Source organism: Sinocyclocheilus grahami, unplaced genomic scaffold, assembly GCF_001515645.1.
Source record: "Sinocyclocheilus grahami isolate Dianchi unplaced genomic scaffold, SAMN03320097.WGS_v1.1 scaffold12.1, whole genome shotgun sequence".
NCBI lineage: Eukaryota > Metazoa > Chordata > Actinopteri > Cypriniformes > Cyprinidae > Sinocyclocheilus > Sinocyclocheilus grahami.
This window is the reverse complement of record NW_015505191.1, coordinates 2416936-2429929: the sequence shown is the minus strand read 5'-3', so window position 1 is coordinate 2429929 and position 12994 is coordinate 2416936. Positions and strand designations below refer to the sequence as shown.

At 35.3% G+C, this 12994-nt stretch overlaps 2 protein-coding genes across 2 annotated transcripts in view; both read right to left on the bottom strand.

The window, feature by feature from the left end:
- Nucleotides 1-2208: 2208 nt before the first annotated feature.
- Nucleotides 2209-3848, bottom strand: LOC107598396 (dolichol phosphate-mannose biosynthesis regulatory protein-like). Its single transcript, XM_016289721.1, has 4 exons — nt 3780-3848; nt 3112-3201; nt 2805-2907; nt 2209-2357 (listed from the first exon to the last, which is right to left on the bottom strand). The coding sequence occupies exons 1-4, from the start codon at nt 3780-3782 to the stop codon at nt 2302-2304; spliced, it is 252 nt and encodes an 83-aa protein (XP_016145207.1). The 5' UTR covers nt 3783-3848; the 3' UTR covers nt 2209-2301.
- Nucleotides 3849-6940: 3092 nt separating this feature from the next.
- LOC107597321 (protein FAM102A-like) overlaps nt 6941-12994 on the bottom strand; it is a 7679-nt gene continuing 1625 nt past the window's right edge. Inside the window, exons 3-6 of the mRNA XM_016288338.1 lie at nt 10092-10208; nt 8186-8232; nt 7396-7550; nt 6941-7240 (exon numbers count right to left, since the gene is read on the bottom strand). Of these exons, the coding sequence (XP_016143824.1) occupies nt 7041-7240; nt 7396-7550; nt 8186-8232; nt 10092-10208 (519 nt within the window). The 3' untranslated portion in view covers nt 6941-7040. The remainder of the gene's footprint in view (nt 7241-7395; nt 7551-8185; nt 8233-10091; nt 10209-12994) is intronic.

Sequence of the window (12994 nt, the reverse complement as noted above, 5' to 3'; positions counted from 1 at the left end):
TATATATATATATATATATATATATATATACTCCTGAGACCCAGAAAAAAAGCTTTAATTTAGTCATTTTTCTTGTCAGTACATTGTTTAGAGCATAAGAAAAAATGGAAGAATAACTTTTTGAAAAATTATATTTTCTTCATGTTATTCACGAACAGACAAGAAAAGACAAAAACAATGTGATTTTTTAAAAAAATCACCAATCAATTTTTACATTTCAGGATTATACCAAATTTTTTATAAGGATGATTCCCAACTATGTTATAAAAGATATAACAGAATGATTTGATATACCACTTTGCTTTATTCAATATGGGTGTAAAATTTCCATAAACTGGTTTTCCTATTAAACACAATGTTATCTATACACTGTATCTAATTTGCATATGCTAATTTGCATTTGCCGGAAGCCTTATCACCCTGTAGCCCAAGACTGGTTACCCACTGAAGCTAAGCAGGGTTGAGCCTGGTCAGTACCTGGATGGGAGACCTCCTGAGAAAACTAGGTTGCTGCTGGAAGAGGTGTTAGTGAGGTCAGCAGGGGGTGCCCACCCTGTGGTCTGTGTGGGTCCTAACTCCCCAGTATAGTGACGGGGACACTATACTGTCAACAAGCACCGTCCTTCAGATGAGATGTTAAACCGAGGTCCTGACTCTCTGTGGTCATTAAAAATCCCAGGATGTCTTTCGTAAAGAGTAGAGGTTTGGCATCCTGGCCAAATTTGCCCATTGGCCTCTGACCATCATGGCCTCCTAACAATCTAATGATTGGCTTCATCACTCTGTCTCCTCTCCACCAATAAGCTGGTGTGTGCTTTGAGTGCCTAGAAAACTGCTATATGAATGTAATGAATTATTACTATTATATAATGCGCTGTTGGGACAGCATGTTGAAAAAGAAGTGTAATAACGGAAGTAATAACTGGCCAGATTTTTTATACGTTTAAATAATACGTCATTTATTTTCCTATTCAATTGTTTTGTCTCCCAAAATGTGTAATAAACATGTTTTTAGCCCCGGTGTCCACTACAGTGGACATGTATGAAATGATGACCGGTTTCATAACAGGAAGTCATATTTTGATTTGAAACCCCATAACATTTTCCTGATATGTTGATTTATGACAAACAATTTGAATATAAATTAGTTTTAAATGATCATTATAAAATAGTATCACATTTCCATAAGGATGTACAATTGTATCACTAAATTATAATGTCAGCCATCTTTAAAGACCAAGGAGAGGGAGTGGTCATGGAGAAACTTCCAAACATTTGGTATCTCTTTACAGGACATCCAGCTTTAAAACTCTGACATGTAAATCTGAGAAATTCACTAAATAATGTCCACTAGAGACAAAACCTCACATAAATAAATACAAAAATGTTCTAAATCTAAATCTGTAATTTAACATTAAATGTAATAAATGTAACTAACCTTGACAGTAAATGAGAGCGAGAGACAAGAGTTAGTGGTTGCCCAAAAGGTCCTCTTTGATGCCTGAGGATGCACTGCAGTTGTCACAGCTAACTCTACTCTCTCAACTGCCACCCAGAATTTGGAAAAAGCAGCTGGACTATTCAGAGCAAACTCATTACAACACATTAAAGTAATTGAAATTAAACTTATATACACTTGTAAATACATAGATAAGCTTTACATATAAAATAAGAGAGAAACAAACACAACATTATAAAGTTAAGCATATTTCTATTCATTTATTGTGGGATTGTTTATATTACAAAAAGTTATTTTTCATTCTTTATAGATTGTTGTCCTGAATTATTTTGCTGCTAGAATCAAGCACTCCAGTTTATAAATACATCTATTTACAACATAAAAGAACAGCTGAATCTCCTCAACGTAAAGCATAACTAAACAAAAAGAGAAATCCTGTATTTCATTTAGATGTCTTCCAGATACACACTATATATATAAATCTACCCCATCTCTTAGGTGCCTAAAGTGTGTTCTCACATATTATTTGCTTTTATCTCCCTGACTATGGAAAGAATTCTCCAAAGCTATAGTGGTCTTCAATCAAGGTTGTGGCCATTGGGTGCACAAAACTCAAACAGACTACTATGCAGCTACATGTTCAGTACTGCTTTGGCTATTAATGAAATCTATTTTGTTGTTTATTTTAGGAGCCACCTGAATATGTCTAATAACTGGAATCCAGGAGAGCAGCTTTGGAGTTGATCTTCACATGGCTGTGTACAGGAAGTGGTAGTGGTACATGAGTGAAATCAACAAAGTTCGTTCTTGTGACCAGATGAATCACAACAGCCTGGAGAGTCTTAATCAACTTTCTTAGGTTTTCGATTCTTCCATGTTACCACCCCTATGAAGGTGCCTTGAAAAAAACAAAAACAATGAGGGTAAATTTGTTCACTAGAGTAGACAAAAAAAATTCAGATTTGTTTTGAAAGTGTAAAAAAATATGGCTGTATTGTTGGATTTACATTTATGTTACATTAATGCATTTATCAGATGCTTTTATCCAAAGAGGAACAAAAGCAATTTGTCAAGGAGCCACATTATTCACAATGCAGGTTTACAACTAGATTAGGAAGCAAGTTAGACAAGCGGAGTAATGCACAGAAGAAAAGTAAGTGCTTTTTGTGTATAAGTGCATTGGTTTAAGGGTTTGCGGTGGTTAAGTGCTTGCAGAAGAGGTGTGTCTTCTGCTACTTCTTGAAAGATGTGACTGTCACAGCTGTTCGGAAGGGGTGTGGATATAATTACAAACATTTTGAACTTGATATACTATTAACATTATGTTCATGGATTGCTTGCTTACCAACAAAAAGTAAGAGGATTAATGCTGCAACTCCAGGAAGTATGACTGAATATTCTCGTGGAAGAAAATAGCTGTGGATCACATGGTCACCGTCTACAAAAGGCTGGAACGAGGGCAGAAAAGTCTGCATCAGTGTTTGATCACTTCAATATTTTTTTCAGTAGCGTATGAAACAAAGCATGTTATGGGTGTCATATCAATTTGGAAAACTGCTAAACTAATTCATCACATTTAAATGTTGTTCAAGTTTAAGAGTAAAACACACACACACACACACACACACACACACACACACACACACACTTACCAAGACTATGACCCAAATAGTGTAATACGCAAACAGCAACAGACTAAAACCAACAAGTCCAAAACCAACAGCTTGATCTGCTCCTGTTGCCTGAAAAGAAATGTTTTTTAGAGCTTAAATATAAGCCTAAATAAAAGTGCAAATTACATTTAATATAAAACGCAAACATATAATGTTAAACATAATATATTTTAACAAATAAAATAAATATTTAATTTTTGAGGAATTAATATGTTGTCTTTTATTGACTTCTATACCCCACACTGAAAGAAACAAATGATGTGTTTTTAAGGCAAGTTTAAAGATGCACACTTAAGTTAGTGTGTTTATATCTATAGTGTTTATGAAGTGTCTCTATGTCTGGATCTCTGTGGCAGGTCAAATTATTCATTAGCGGTCATAAAGCAATGAACAAAGAAGTACTACTGAACAAATACATTTAAATTAATGAATAAGAACTATTCTTTTATTAGTGAATTATTCTATGTCGCCTAAATACGGACTCTGGTGTTGCTTATTAATCATATTAACTGGAAAGTTGCACAGTTAACAACCAGGAACAACGCGGCGAGCAACAACTAGGCATAATATGAATACACATACAAGCAAACGACAAAAAAAGACATAAAAAACCATAACACTTCCACGTCTATTTCAGATCATCTTACCATTATGAACGTGTCACTTCCGCATGAAACCAAATTGTCCTGCTTTAGAAATGTACTTCCGACGAACAACGGAAGTCGTGCTGGGAATTGTAGTTTTTTAATCTCTCTAAAAAAAAAAAAAATTCCAGCACACGAGGGCGCTCAAACACAGATAATTACTGGTTAGAAGCCGCGCTAAATGCACATCTCATATTAACATATGATATTTTTTTGTAGCACAGAGAGGGAATCGGGAAAGTTAGCCGTTATGACTGAGCTACAGCAGTCCTCCTGCAGGTTACAGAAGCAGTTTCAAGACTCTGTACAAGAATATATTCTACTATCATCTGGTTATCTTGTTTAATTTAATGTATAGCACCAGCACAATGTCTACATGTCAAATATACTAAGTTAGTTTAGTTAAAGGAACTAAGTTGAGACTGAACCAAATGGGACAGTTTGTAGACCTATTATATTTAGTTTCAGCTTCATTACTACAGCTAATTAGCACACATGCATTCCGTGTACTGGCAATTAAAAAACATAACTTACTTCACAAGTAAATCATTCGTCATGGCGAGTTAATAGCCTAGCTGGATGGTAAATAAATCACACAACAAATATTTTTATTTATTAACCAACATTATCTTTATTTCCCCCAAATAATGCATACAGATAACCGCACCTGACAGTTACATTAAAGAAAGAAACATTCACATTTGAGTGTAGAAATATAGTTCCGGTCCATCATTAGTAAGTATCCTCTCCATGCATGAAACCAAACAAAACACCAAGAAAACTTTGGAGCAACACCACATTGCTTATATATAAATATTTGTCACAATCAGAAAAAATAAATTCATTTCCATAGTACTTTAGTGGTAAATTCATTTTGAAAGAAATCTCCAGAATATATTTCACTTTATGAATGTTGCTGTCATTAATACGGATGCAATCATGGAAAGCTTTCTGTAAGTGCATAGCTTTCATCCTTTACGATAGCACAGGAGAAATGAAGATCAACATTCTGGAGAATGTGTGAGTGACATTAGTCCTCGGTATTTAAGTGCTGTTGTAGTGAACTTTACATGTATATCATCTGAGGTTTCAGTATCCTGGAGCCTGTGCCACTCAATGCTGTTCGAACCTTAGATTTGCATATTTAAAACAATATTTATTTTATATATAAATAAATTAATGTGCACGCATTGATTAAACCACCTTATTTTTAAAGAGAACAAAAGCTCCAGATTACTGAAATGTACAAAAACTGACATCATCCCTCTTGCTTCCAACTTTTGCATATAGACCCCAGTCTGCTCCCTGCAACAGCATCTTAAATCAAGTATATGTATCTACTCTTCTGCATTAGAAAGATCACAGATTACAGTCAATTATCACTAAGAACATTACAAAAGTGTTTGTAAGACGAAGAGAGAAAGAACAAGAACCACGGATGGTCATTATTTCAACACAAATGTTAGACTTAGAATTATTTGACATCAAGGTTGAGGGGGAAATCCCCCTTAAAGAGATTCCAGTGAACCAGCCCGCTGGCTCGAAAATAAAGATGACAGGATAGTTATTGTTCTTAGTTGCTAATAGCTTTTTTGTGTAAGAGTAGATGAAAGCTACAAAGAGTAAACAATGAAAACAATTAGATACGTTTTTCAGTGTCTTCAGAGAATCCCCTTATACTAGCTAAGCAGAAACATCCAGAACCCGCTTTATCAGGCCGCATAACTATCATACTGTATATTTTGCCCTTTAAAAGTTAGTGTTACTTTAAATTTCCAGGAGTACTAATCCTGTAGAGAAGCAGCTGGATCATGCCACAGAGTCGTTTTTTTTTTTAATGGCATTAATAACAAGAGCGTTAATTAATATGAATGTGAATGTAACTAACCCTCACCTCTCTAGTATACTAGTGAACAGTGATTCTGTTCAAACGTGTAATTTTAAGCCACTGGACAGGTGAAATATTTCAGGGCTCAATTCCCTGAAAGAACTTATTAAAATGGGCTTTTACAAAACAACAAGCCCACATTGCACTTTTCTCGCAACTGACAAAAAAATAAAACAAAATGTCAGTCTTTAATGTGGTGAATGCTCTCAGATCAACTGAGAAAGGTTCATCTCCATGACAAAGATCATGAATAACTAATTAGATGCCAAACAAGCAGTACATGACAGAGAAACACAGAAAACTGGGCCTTCCGTTCTCTCTATTTCACTGTCATGTCTATTGTACACTGTTTCCTATTGCACACCAGGTGCTGGTCAGAAACACAGAGGCAGTCGCCAAGGACAGACGTGTGACTATGAGTCACTGTCTCTGATCTAGCCCTACAAACAATGGAATTATTCAGTGGTGTCTTACAAAAAGGATTCTCCAAATCATTTGCTCTTACTTTATATTTTAACTGCACAATGCAGGATCTCACTGGATATGACTATTTTGATACTAACAAGACCCTAGTGAGAGAATCAACACAGATGACTTGGCTGTGCTGTTGTGTTGTGTGCACCGCAGAGCTGTCAGAACCAAAACTCACAGTCACACAAATATTCAAAGCTGAAAGCAGCAGCAAAGTGAAAGATTAGAATAGTGAAATAAACTGAAATACTGACAGACGAAGTTATTTTTACTTAGAAAGAGAAAGAGAAAGGGAGGGGGCAGTACAGTATATTCATGAGCAGTGTTGTGAAAGAACGTAAAAAAAGAAAGAAAATTGTTCAAAAGAACGTAAGAATTTAATTTTCACTTTAACTTTTTAGCCTCTTAGGTTTTACACTGCAGTTCAAAGGTTTTTTTGAAAGAAATTAATATTCAGACAAGGATACACTAGATTGATGAAAAAGTGACAGTAAAGACATTCATATTGTTACAAAATATTTCTATTTGAAATAAACACTATTCTTATTACAGGATTTAATTACATTTAAACATATTTCAAATAGTAAAAACAGTAATATTGTGAAATATTATTACAATTTAAAATAACTTTTCTGTATTTTTTATCAAATTATAAGAGAATAAGATACTTCTCTTAAAAACATTAAAAACCGATTACCAACCCCAAACCTTTGAATGGAAGTGTATGCAAATGAAAAAGTACACTCACTTTCTTTAAGTGACATTTTCTCTCAATCAATCTTTGTGATTTTAGAACACAAAAATCTCTGTATTACTCTTGGCTCCTGTATCATATTGTAAATTGCTAAAGAATTTATTCAGTTGTAAATCTAAATGATTAATTTTAATTTCAGAAAATGTTCAAATTAAGATGGAAGTGTAGTTTGAAGTTGTTTTTTATACTGTAACCAGCTATAATCTGTACCTGATGCTCTTTTGATCGTGCCCTGAGTCCCACCTGAGATTTTGCTCTGTTGGCTGGCAAAGCTGGAGTTGCGAGAATGTCCCGTGTGAAACACTTCATCTGGACTTGACAGGTTCTCCTCCAATCCCTCCTGAAGTCCTCCTAAGAACAAACAACCTCAGGCTAGCACCATTTATTTAGAAAGCCCAAAATATCGAACAAAAACAGTTGTTGAAAAATCATCATAAAATACTGTGCACTTTTAATTCAATTGTAAATGTAAAGGATTTTTCTACTTGTAGGTGTGTTGGTCATACCAGAGTTGTTCACAGATGGTCTGCTTTTGACCGATCGGCGAGTGCTGCCACCGAGGGCCGGTGCAGAGTGGTCGGCGGTGCCCTCTCCCTTGCGGTCCAGCTGCAGAGAGGGGTCCTGCCCGGCTATGGCAATGGTCTTAGCTGTGCTCACAGGCCTGATGAAGAGGTGAAAGACAAGTTCAGATATCATCAGGGAACAATAAAAGCTTGTATTCTCTCAACTGATCAATAATTTATACTTACACATCGCCTACAAATATAAACAAGAGGGGTGCTATACTGAGCATGAATCAAGAGAACTAAACAACAGTTTATTTACTGCAAGGCCCCTCATTGTCCACAACAATTAGAGCTGCATTGAATTTCTAATTGCGATTACAATTACAGATGCCACAATTACGTAATCGTTCAAAGTCTACTTATGTTATTCTGAGTGCTTGTGTTTTTTTCCCCCTTTCTACAGGTTATCTTAAGGGTTTCCCCCCCCCCCATTGTTTTAATATCATGCATATTTTTACTTTTTATAATTTAAAGAAGAAACCAATCCAATGTATAGTTGACATTTGAGGCTTAATACTATAGAAAAGCAATAAAAGTTTTTCAGTGTGAGTGTTTTCAGCTTGTTGATTTTCATATAAATATATGGCACGCAGTTGCTTCAAACAGTGGTAACATCATTCAATGTAAATTGTGATAATCATAATTAATAATTGCAATTACAATTTCAAGGGAATAATCGACAATTATGATTTTTGTCATAAAGTTAATCTACAATATACAACACACTCACGTTTTGAAGCAGGGATCTCCAGAGCGAAGAGTCATGCCAATGGTAACCTGTGACGGAAGATGAAAATATTACAAAATAAAAGATGTGAAATGTAAAACCATATCTATATCATAACATAATGCATTTTGATAGTAAAACTGTCTGCTTGTGGGAATCTACACATGAAATCTAGATTTAAAACGAGTAAAAATCACAAAAATATCTATCATTAAATTGTCTGCTCCATTTCCCTTCACATTTTCCCTCTTGACATGTCTACAAGACAGTGAGTCAGTCAGTCTGTCATAACAGGGACTGACTGTGGGTTGATGAGATGGTTTGACCAGTCACATATCGCCCACACAGTGCAGAAAGCAGGGGCGTAGATTAGGCGGGGAACGTGCCCCCCCCCACTTTTAATATCACGTAAATTAGTCCCCCGCACTTTTTCGGGCAAGTGTGTTCGCATAGAGGTTTTCAAGAGCCGGTGTGAATAAATATAGATTTAAATTCAAAGAGACAGGATAGTCTGTGCATGATCTGATGTTTTATTCGGACCCAGAATAAATTGAGATGAACATCGCAGAGCACTAAACACTCATGCAGTGTATGTTTCATTCATACTGGAAGCCGGAGGGCGCTCCCGAGCAGAAAGTCGTATGAGGAAATTCCTAATATGAAAAAGCGTCCAGCTATCGCTGTATGAAAACAGTTGTTTTCACAGAAAACAGAAACGTTTGGAAACATGAAGACATTAAACATACGATTGGGACAATATATGGTTTATCTGTGTTTGTCAAGTCATCTTCAGGTAATAAATAAAGTATATGAACAATGCAGTGCTAATTGACATAGCACTTATTACAGTATTGAAACTATTCTGCCTTATGTGATAAAAAAAAGTGTTTGTAGTATATGAACAAATCATTATTATTGGTTATTGCCCAGCAGTTATCTGATTTATAAGTCAATTAAAAGCTAGAAATTAGAGAACAATTAAAGTTGCCTATACACCAGTCAAAATGTTTAAATTTTTAATGTTTATTAAAGAAGTCTCTTCTGTTCACCAGCCTGCATTTATTTGATCCAAAGTACCGCAAAACAGTAACATTTTGAAATATTTTTACTAGGCTATTTAAAATAACTATTTTCTATTTGAATATATTATAAAATGTAATTTATTGTGATTTCGAAGCTAAATTTTTAGCATCATTACTCCAGTCACACGGTCCTTCAGAAATCATTCTGATATTCTGATTTGCTGCTAAAAAAAAATCATTATTATGATGCCGAGTAGAATTTTTTCAGGTTTCTTTGATGAATAGAAAGTTCAGAAGAACCGCATTTAGGCTATCTGAAATACAAATATTTTGTAACATTATAAATGTCTTTTTCATCCTTGCTAAATAAAAGTGTTAATTTCTATCATTTCTTTTCCAAAAAAAATAAAAAATTATACTGACTCTAAGCTTTTGAATGCTATAGTGTATAATGTTACAAAAGCTTTTTATTTCACATAAATACTGATCTTTGGATCCTTCTATTCATCAAAGAATCCAGAAAAAATTTACTCAACTGTTTTAAATATTGATAATAATAATAATAATAATAATTTAAAAAGTTTTCTTGAGCAGCAAATCAGCATATTATAATGATTTCTGAAGGATCTGACACTGTTGACACTGTTGACTCACTTCTGAAATGATGGCTACGCCCCTGGCAGAAAGTCTAGATGACGATGTTTGTATTGACGGCAAATAGACTGTTGCTAAGATTAATGTGGAAAAAGAGGTTCCTGGCCTTTTAAAGATGAAAAAGGCAGTGTTTGAGCTTTCAGTCGGACCGAAGCCGATCAAAATGGACATGTGTAGTGTCAGTCCTGAAATGAGATAAGAGACCGACAGCGCTTACACAGAGACACACTCACTTTGAGTATGGAGTTGTCCTGCCGAGTGTTCTTGGTGTCGTAGCCCTCTAGTATACAGCAGCGAACAGTGGAGCCTGAACCAGCAAACTCCGCTAAGTTGAGGTCAGCAAAGCCCAGCTGGAAATGAGAAGAGGATTTTAACTTCACTTCAGCCATACAAAAAATCTAGCTCTAAACTCTTCAAAACAGGTGTTTGAGTGAGTTCTCCTGTTTTTCCGGTTATACCATTAGCTTTATAAACATGACACCAGGAATAAGTTAGGAAACAGGAAAGCAAAGGGTTAACACTTAAGGGCTCTCTTATGTAACTACAGGCATGTGAAGCTGGCAGAGTCAGTCATGCATGAAATCCCTCTCTGTTTCTCACTCGATAAAGGTTTCTCCAACACTACTAACAAGCATTCTTGTTGCTTTCTTCATACAGTTATCTGCAATCTCCCTCTCTCACTCTTCTTTCTCAGCAGCGTGTTCTTGCCCGAAAAATTCTATTAACCTTGGTTAATGATATAACAGTAGCTGATATAATTCATTCCATTTCCTTTATTGGATGAACCCACTATACAGTCAGCACCGATGCACGTGACCAGCTGGCCTTTAGAAATCATTGATGTGTGATATTACAAGGGATAAAGGGACAAATGCACACATAATATGTTTTATTATCATACCTCAGTGAGCGAAAGAAGAACCCATCATAAACATTTAAAAAATATATTTTTTACTGCCCATGAACAGAATTTTGTATCAATTTTAATACATATTTTTGTACCCATAAGAACAGCATATCATCATATATTAACCTTTAATGCTAGTAATAATTCACATCTGTGTCATCACATACACCTCTAGAGGAATACAAATGCTTGTATATTTTTCAAATTTCTTATGCCAAATATGAAAGGTTAGGGTCAGACTATTCTTCTTGCTATTATGTTAGTTTCTAATATGCTAAATGATCAACAACTTGCCTAGTTTACATCATTTAGTGTAGTATTTCATGTTAGGGACCGTGGGTGAAGAGTTTAGCCTCTGGTCTCTAACCTGCAAACTATACGCCTGCTTGAAAAGGAGACAATAACAAGCAGTAGAGACTGAGACATCAGGGTATTTTCACATCTTCTCACAGATCTGCAGAGGCGGACAGTAACTAAGTACATTTACTTGAGTATTGTACTTAAGTACATTTTTTGAGTATCGGTACTTTACTTGAGTATTATTTTTTCTGGGAACTTATAACTTTAACTTCACTACATTTGAAAGACAAATATTGTACTTTTCACTCCAATACATTTCTATCAATGTCCTCGAGGTAGAAAGTCGTTACTATGTAACAGCTTTAAAAGTCAGTGGGTGATTTTTTTCTTCTCTAAAACGTGACTTTCTTTTTTTCAGACAGTTTATCAGTAATCACTCTTGTAGGGCTACATGAAGAGATTTCCCAGCATTTTTTGAACACTGACCAGCTGCAAATGTGGTACTTATTTACAACAATTCGATAATAAGAAGTTAATATTGTGGTATATATTAGACACAATATTGTCTGATTTTGCTAAATTGTGTAGGTGAAAATATTACCTATAAAGCCACAGAAAAACTGTTGAGCGTCTCCTAATAAAACACAAAAGGTGTTGGACTTGAAGCAGCACTGCACAGACTGTTCTGTGTGTGACATCAAAGTACAGCGAGAGCGATTAGACAGCATTTAAAAAGTTTGTTTTTATGTCAAATAAGTCTTGCTGTTTTGCTTTTTTGTTAAAGCAGTGTTGCTGTTGTAAAGTTGTACAGCTACAGTTGTGTTGCTGGGTTTTAAAGCAGGTTTGATTTAGTTTCTTTCTTATCACTCTGTATTTACAGGATTTCACTGTCCACTCTGTTCAAATGTGGATGAATGGCTACACATAGAGGTACTTAAGTACTTTTAAAAGCAAGTACTTCTGTACTTTTACTTAAGTAAAAATCTGTCTTTACAACTTTTACTTGTAATGGAGTAATATTTGACCAGCAGTGTCTGTACTTTCACTCAAGTAATGTAACTTTGTCCGCCTCTGCAGATCTGTGCATGTGTCTGTGGCCTTCCTTAACTATATTTGCTGTTCCACTGCTGTCTTTAGCACAAACTGTTTCCTCTGTGACTGGCACACTTCTCCTTTATAGAAATTACTCCTGTTCTTAAAAGGTTTATGTGATTTATTCCAGACAGCCTTGCTTTTCTGTGCTCATTCTGAGACTGACAATTGTCATGTGATTCCAGGATTCACAAATATTTTCCTTTGGCAAATTCATGTTAACTCATTTCAGTTCAGTGACACTGATAAGATTACAATCAATGTACTGTAGCATTCAAAATATCCGCCATGGCATAGGTTCCCTTTAATTCATCTTAAAGGTCATATCTACCTCTTCCTTCCTGTGTTTCTCGCTTATTCCCAGTTACAGTCCATTGATTTGACCTCCCTCATTCCATCCTTCTGCTGCGCCAGCATACGATTTTGACACAGTACTCCCGCTCAGGACGTAAGGGATCAGTAAATGAAGAGAAAAGGACACGGATGTACATTCCCAAACAAAACATCCTCCTGGAACTCATTACCCATACAAACGTGCCAGACATGTCTTTCTTTGCAGTAATTTGGCTATGATGACCTGAACCAGCAATATCACAATATGTCACATGCCCAAATAACCAGCATTGCTGACTATGAGTGTCACACTTCTTCACGCTAACTCAAAATATTTGATCCATCCATCCATCCATCCATCCATCTATTTGTTGTAGTCTTTACACATGGTCCTTCATAATTAGACCTCTTTGATATTATAAGGTATATATATATATATATATATATATACAGTGGGTACGGAAAGTATTCAGACCCCCTTAAATTTTTCACTCTTTGTTATAT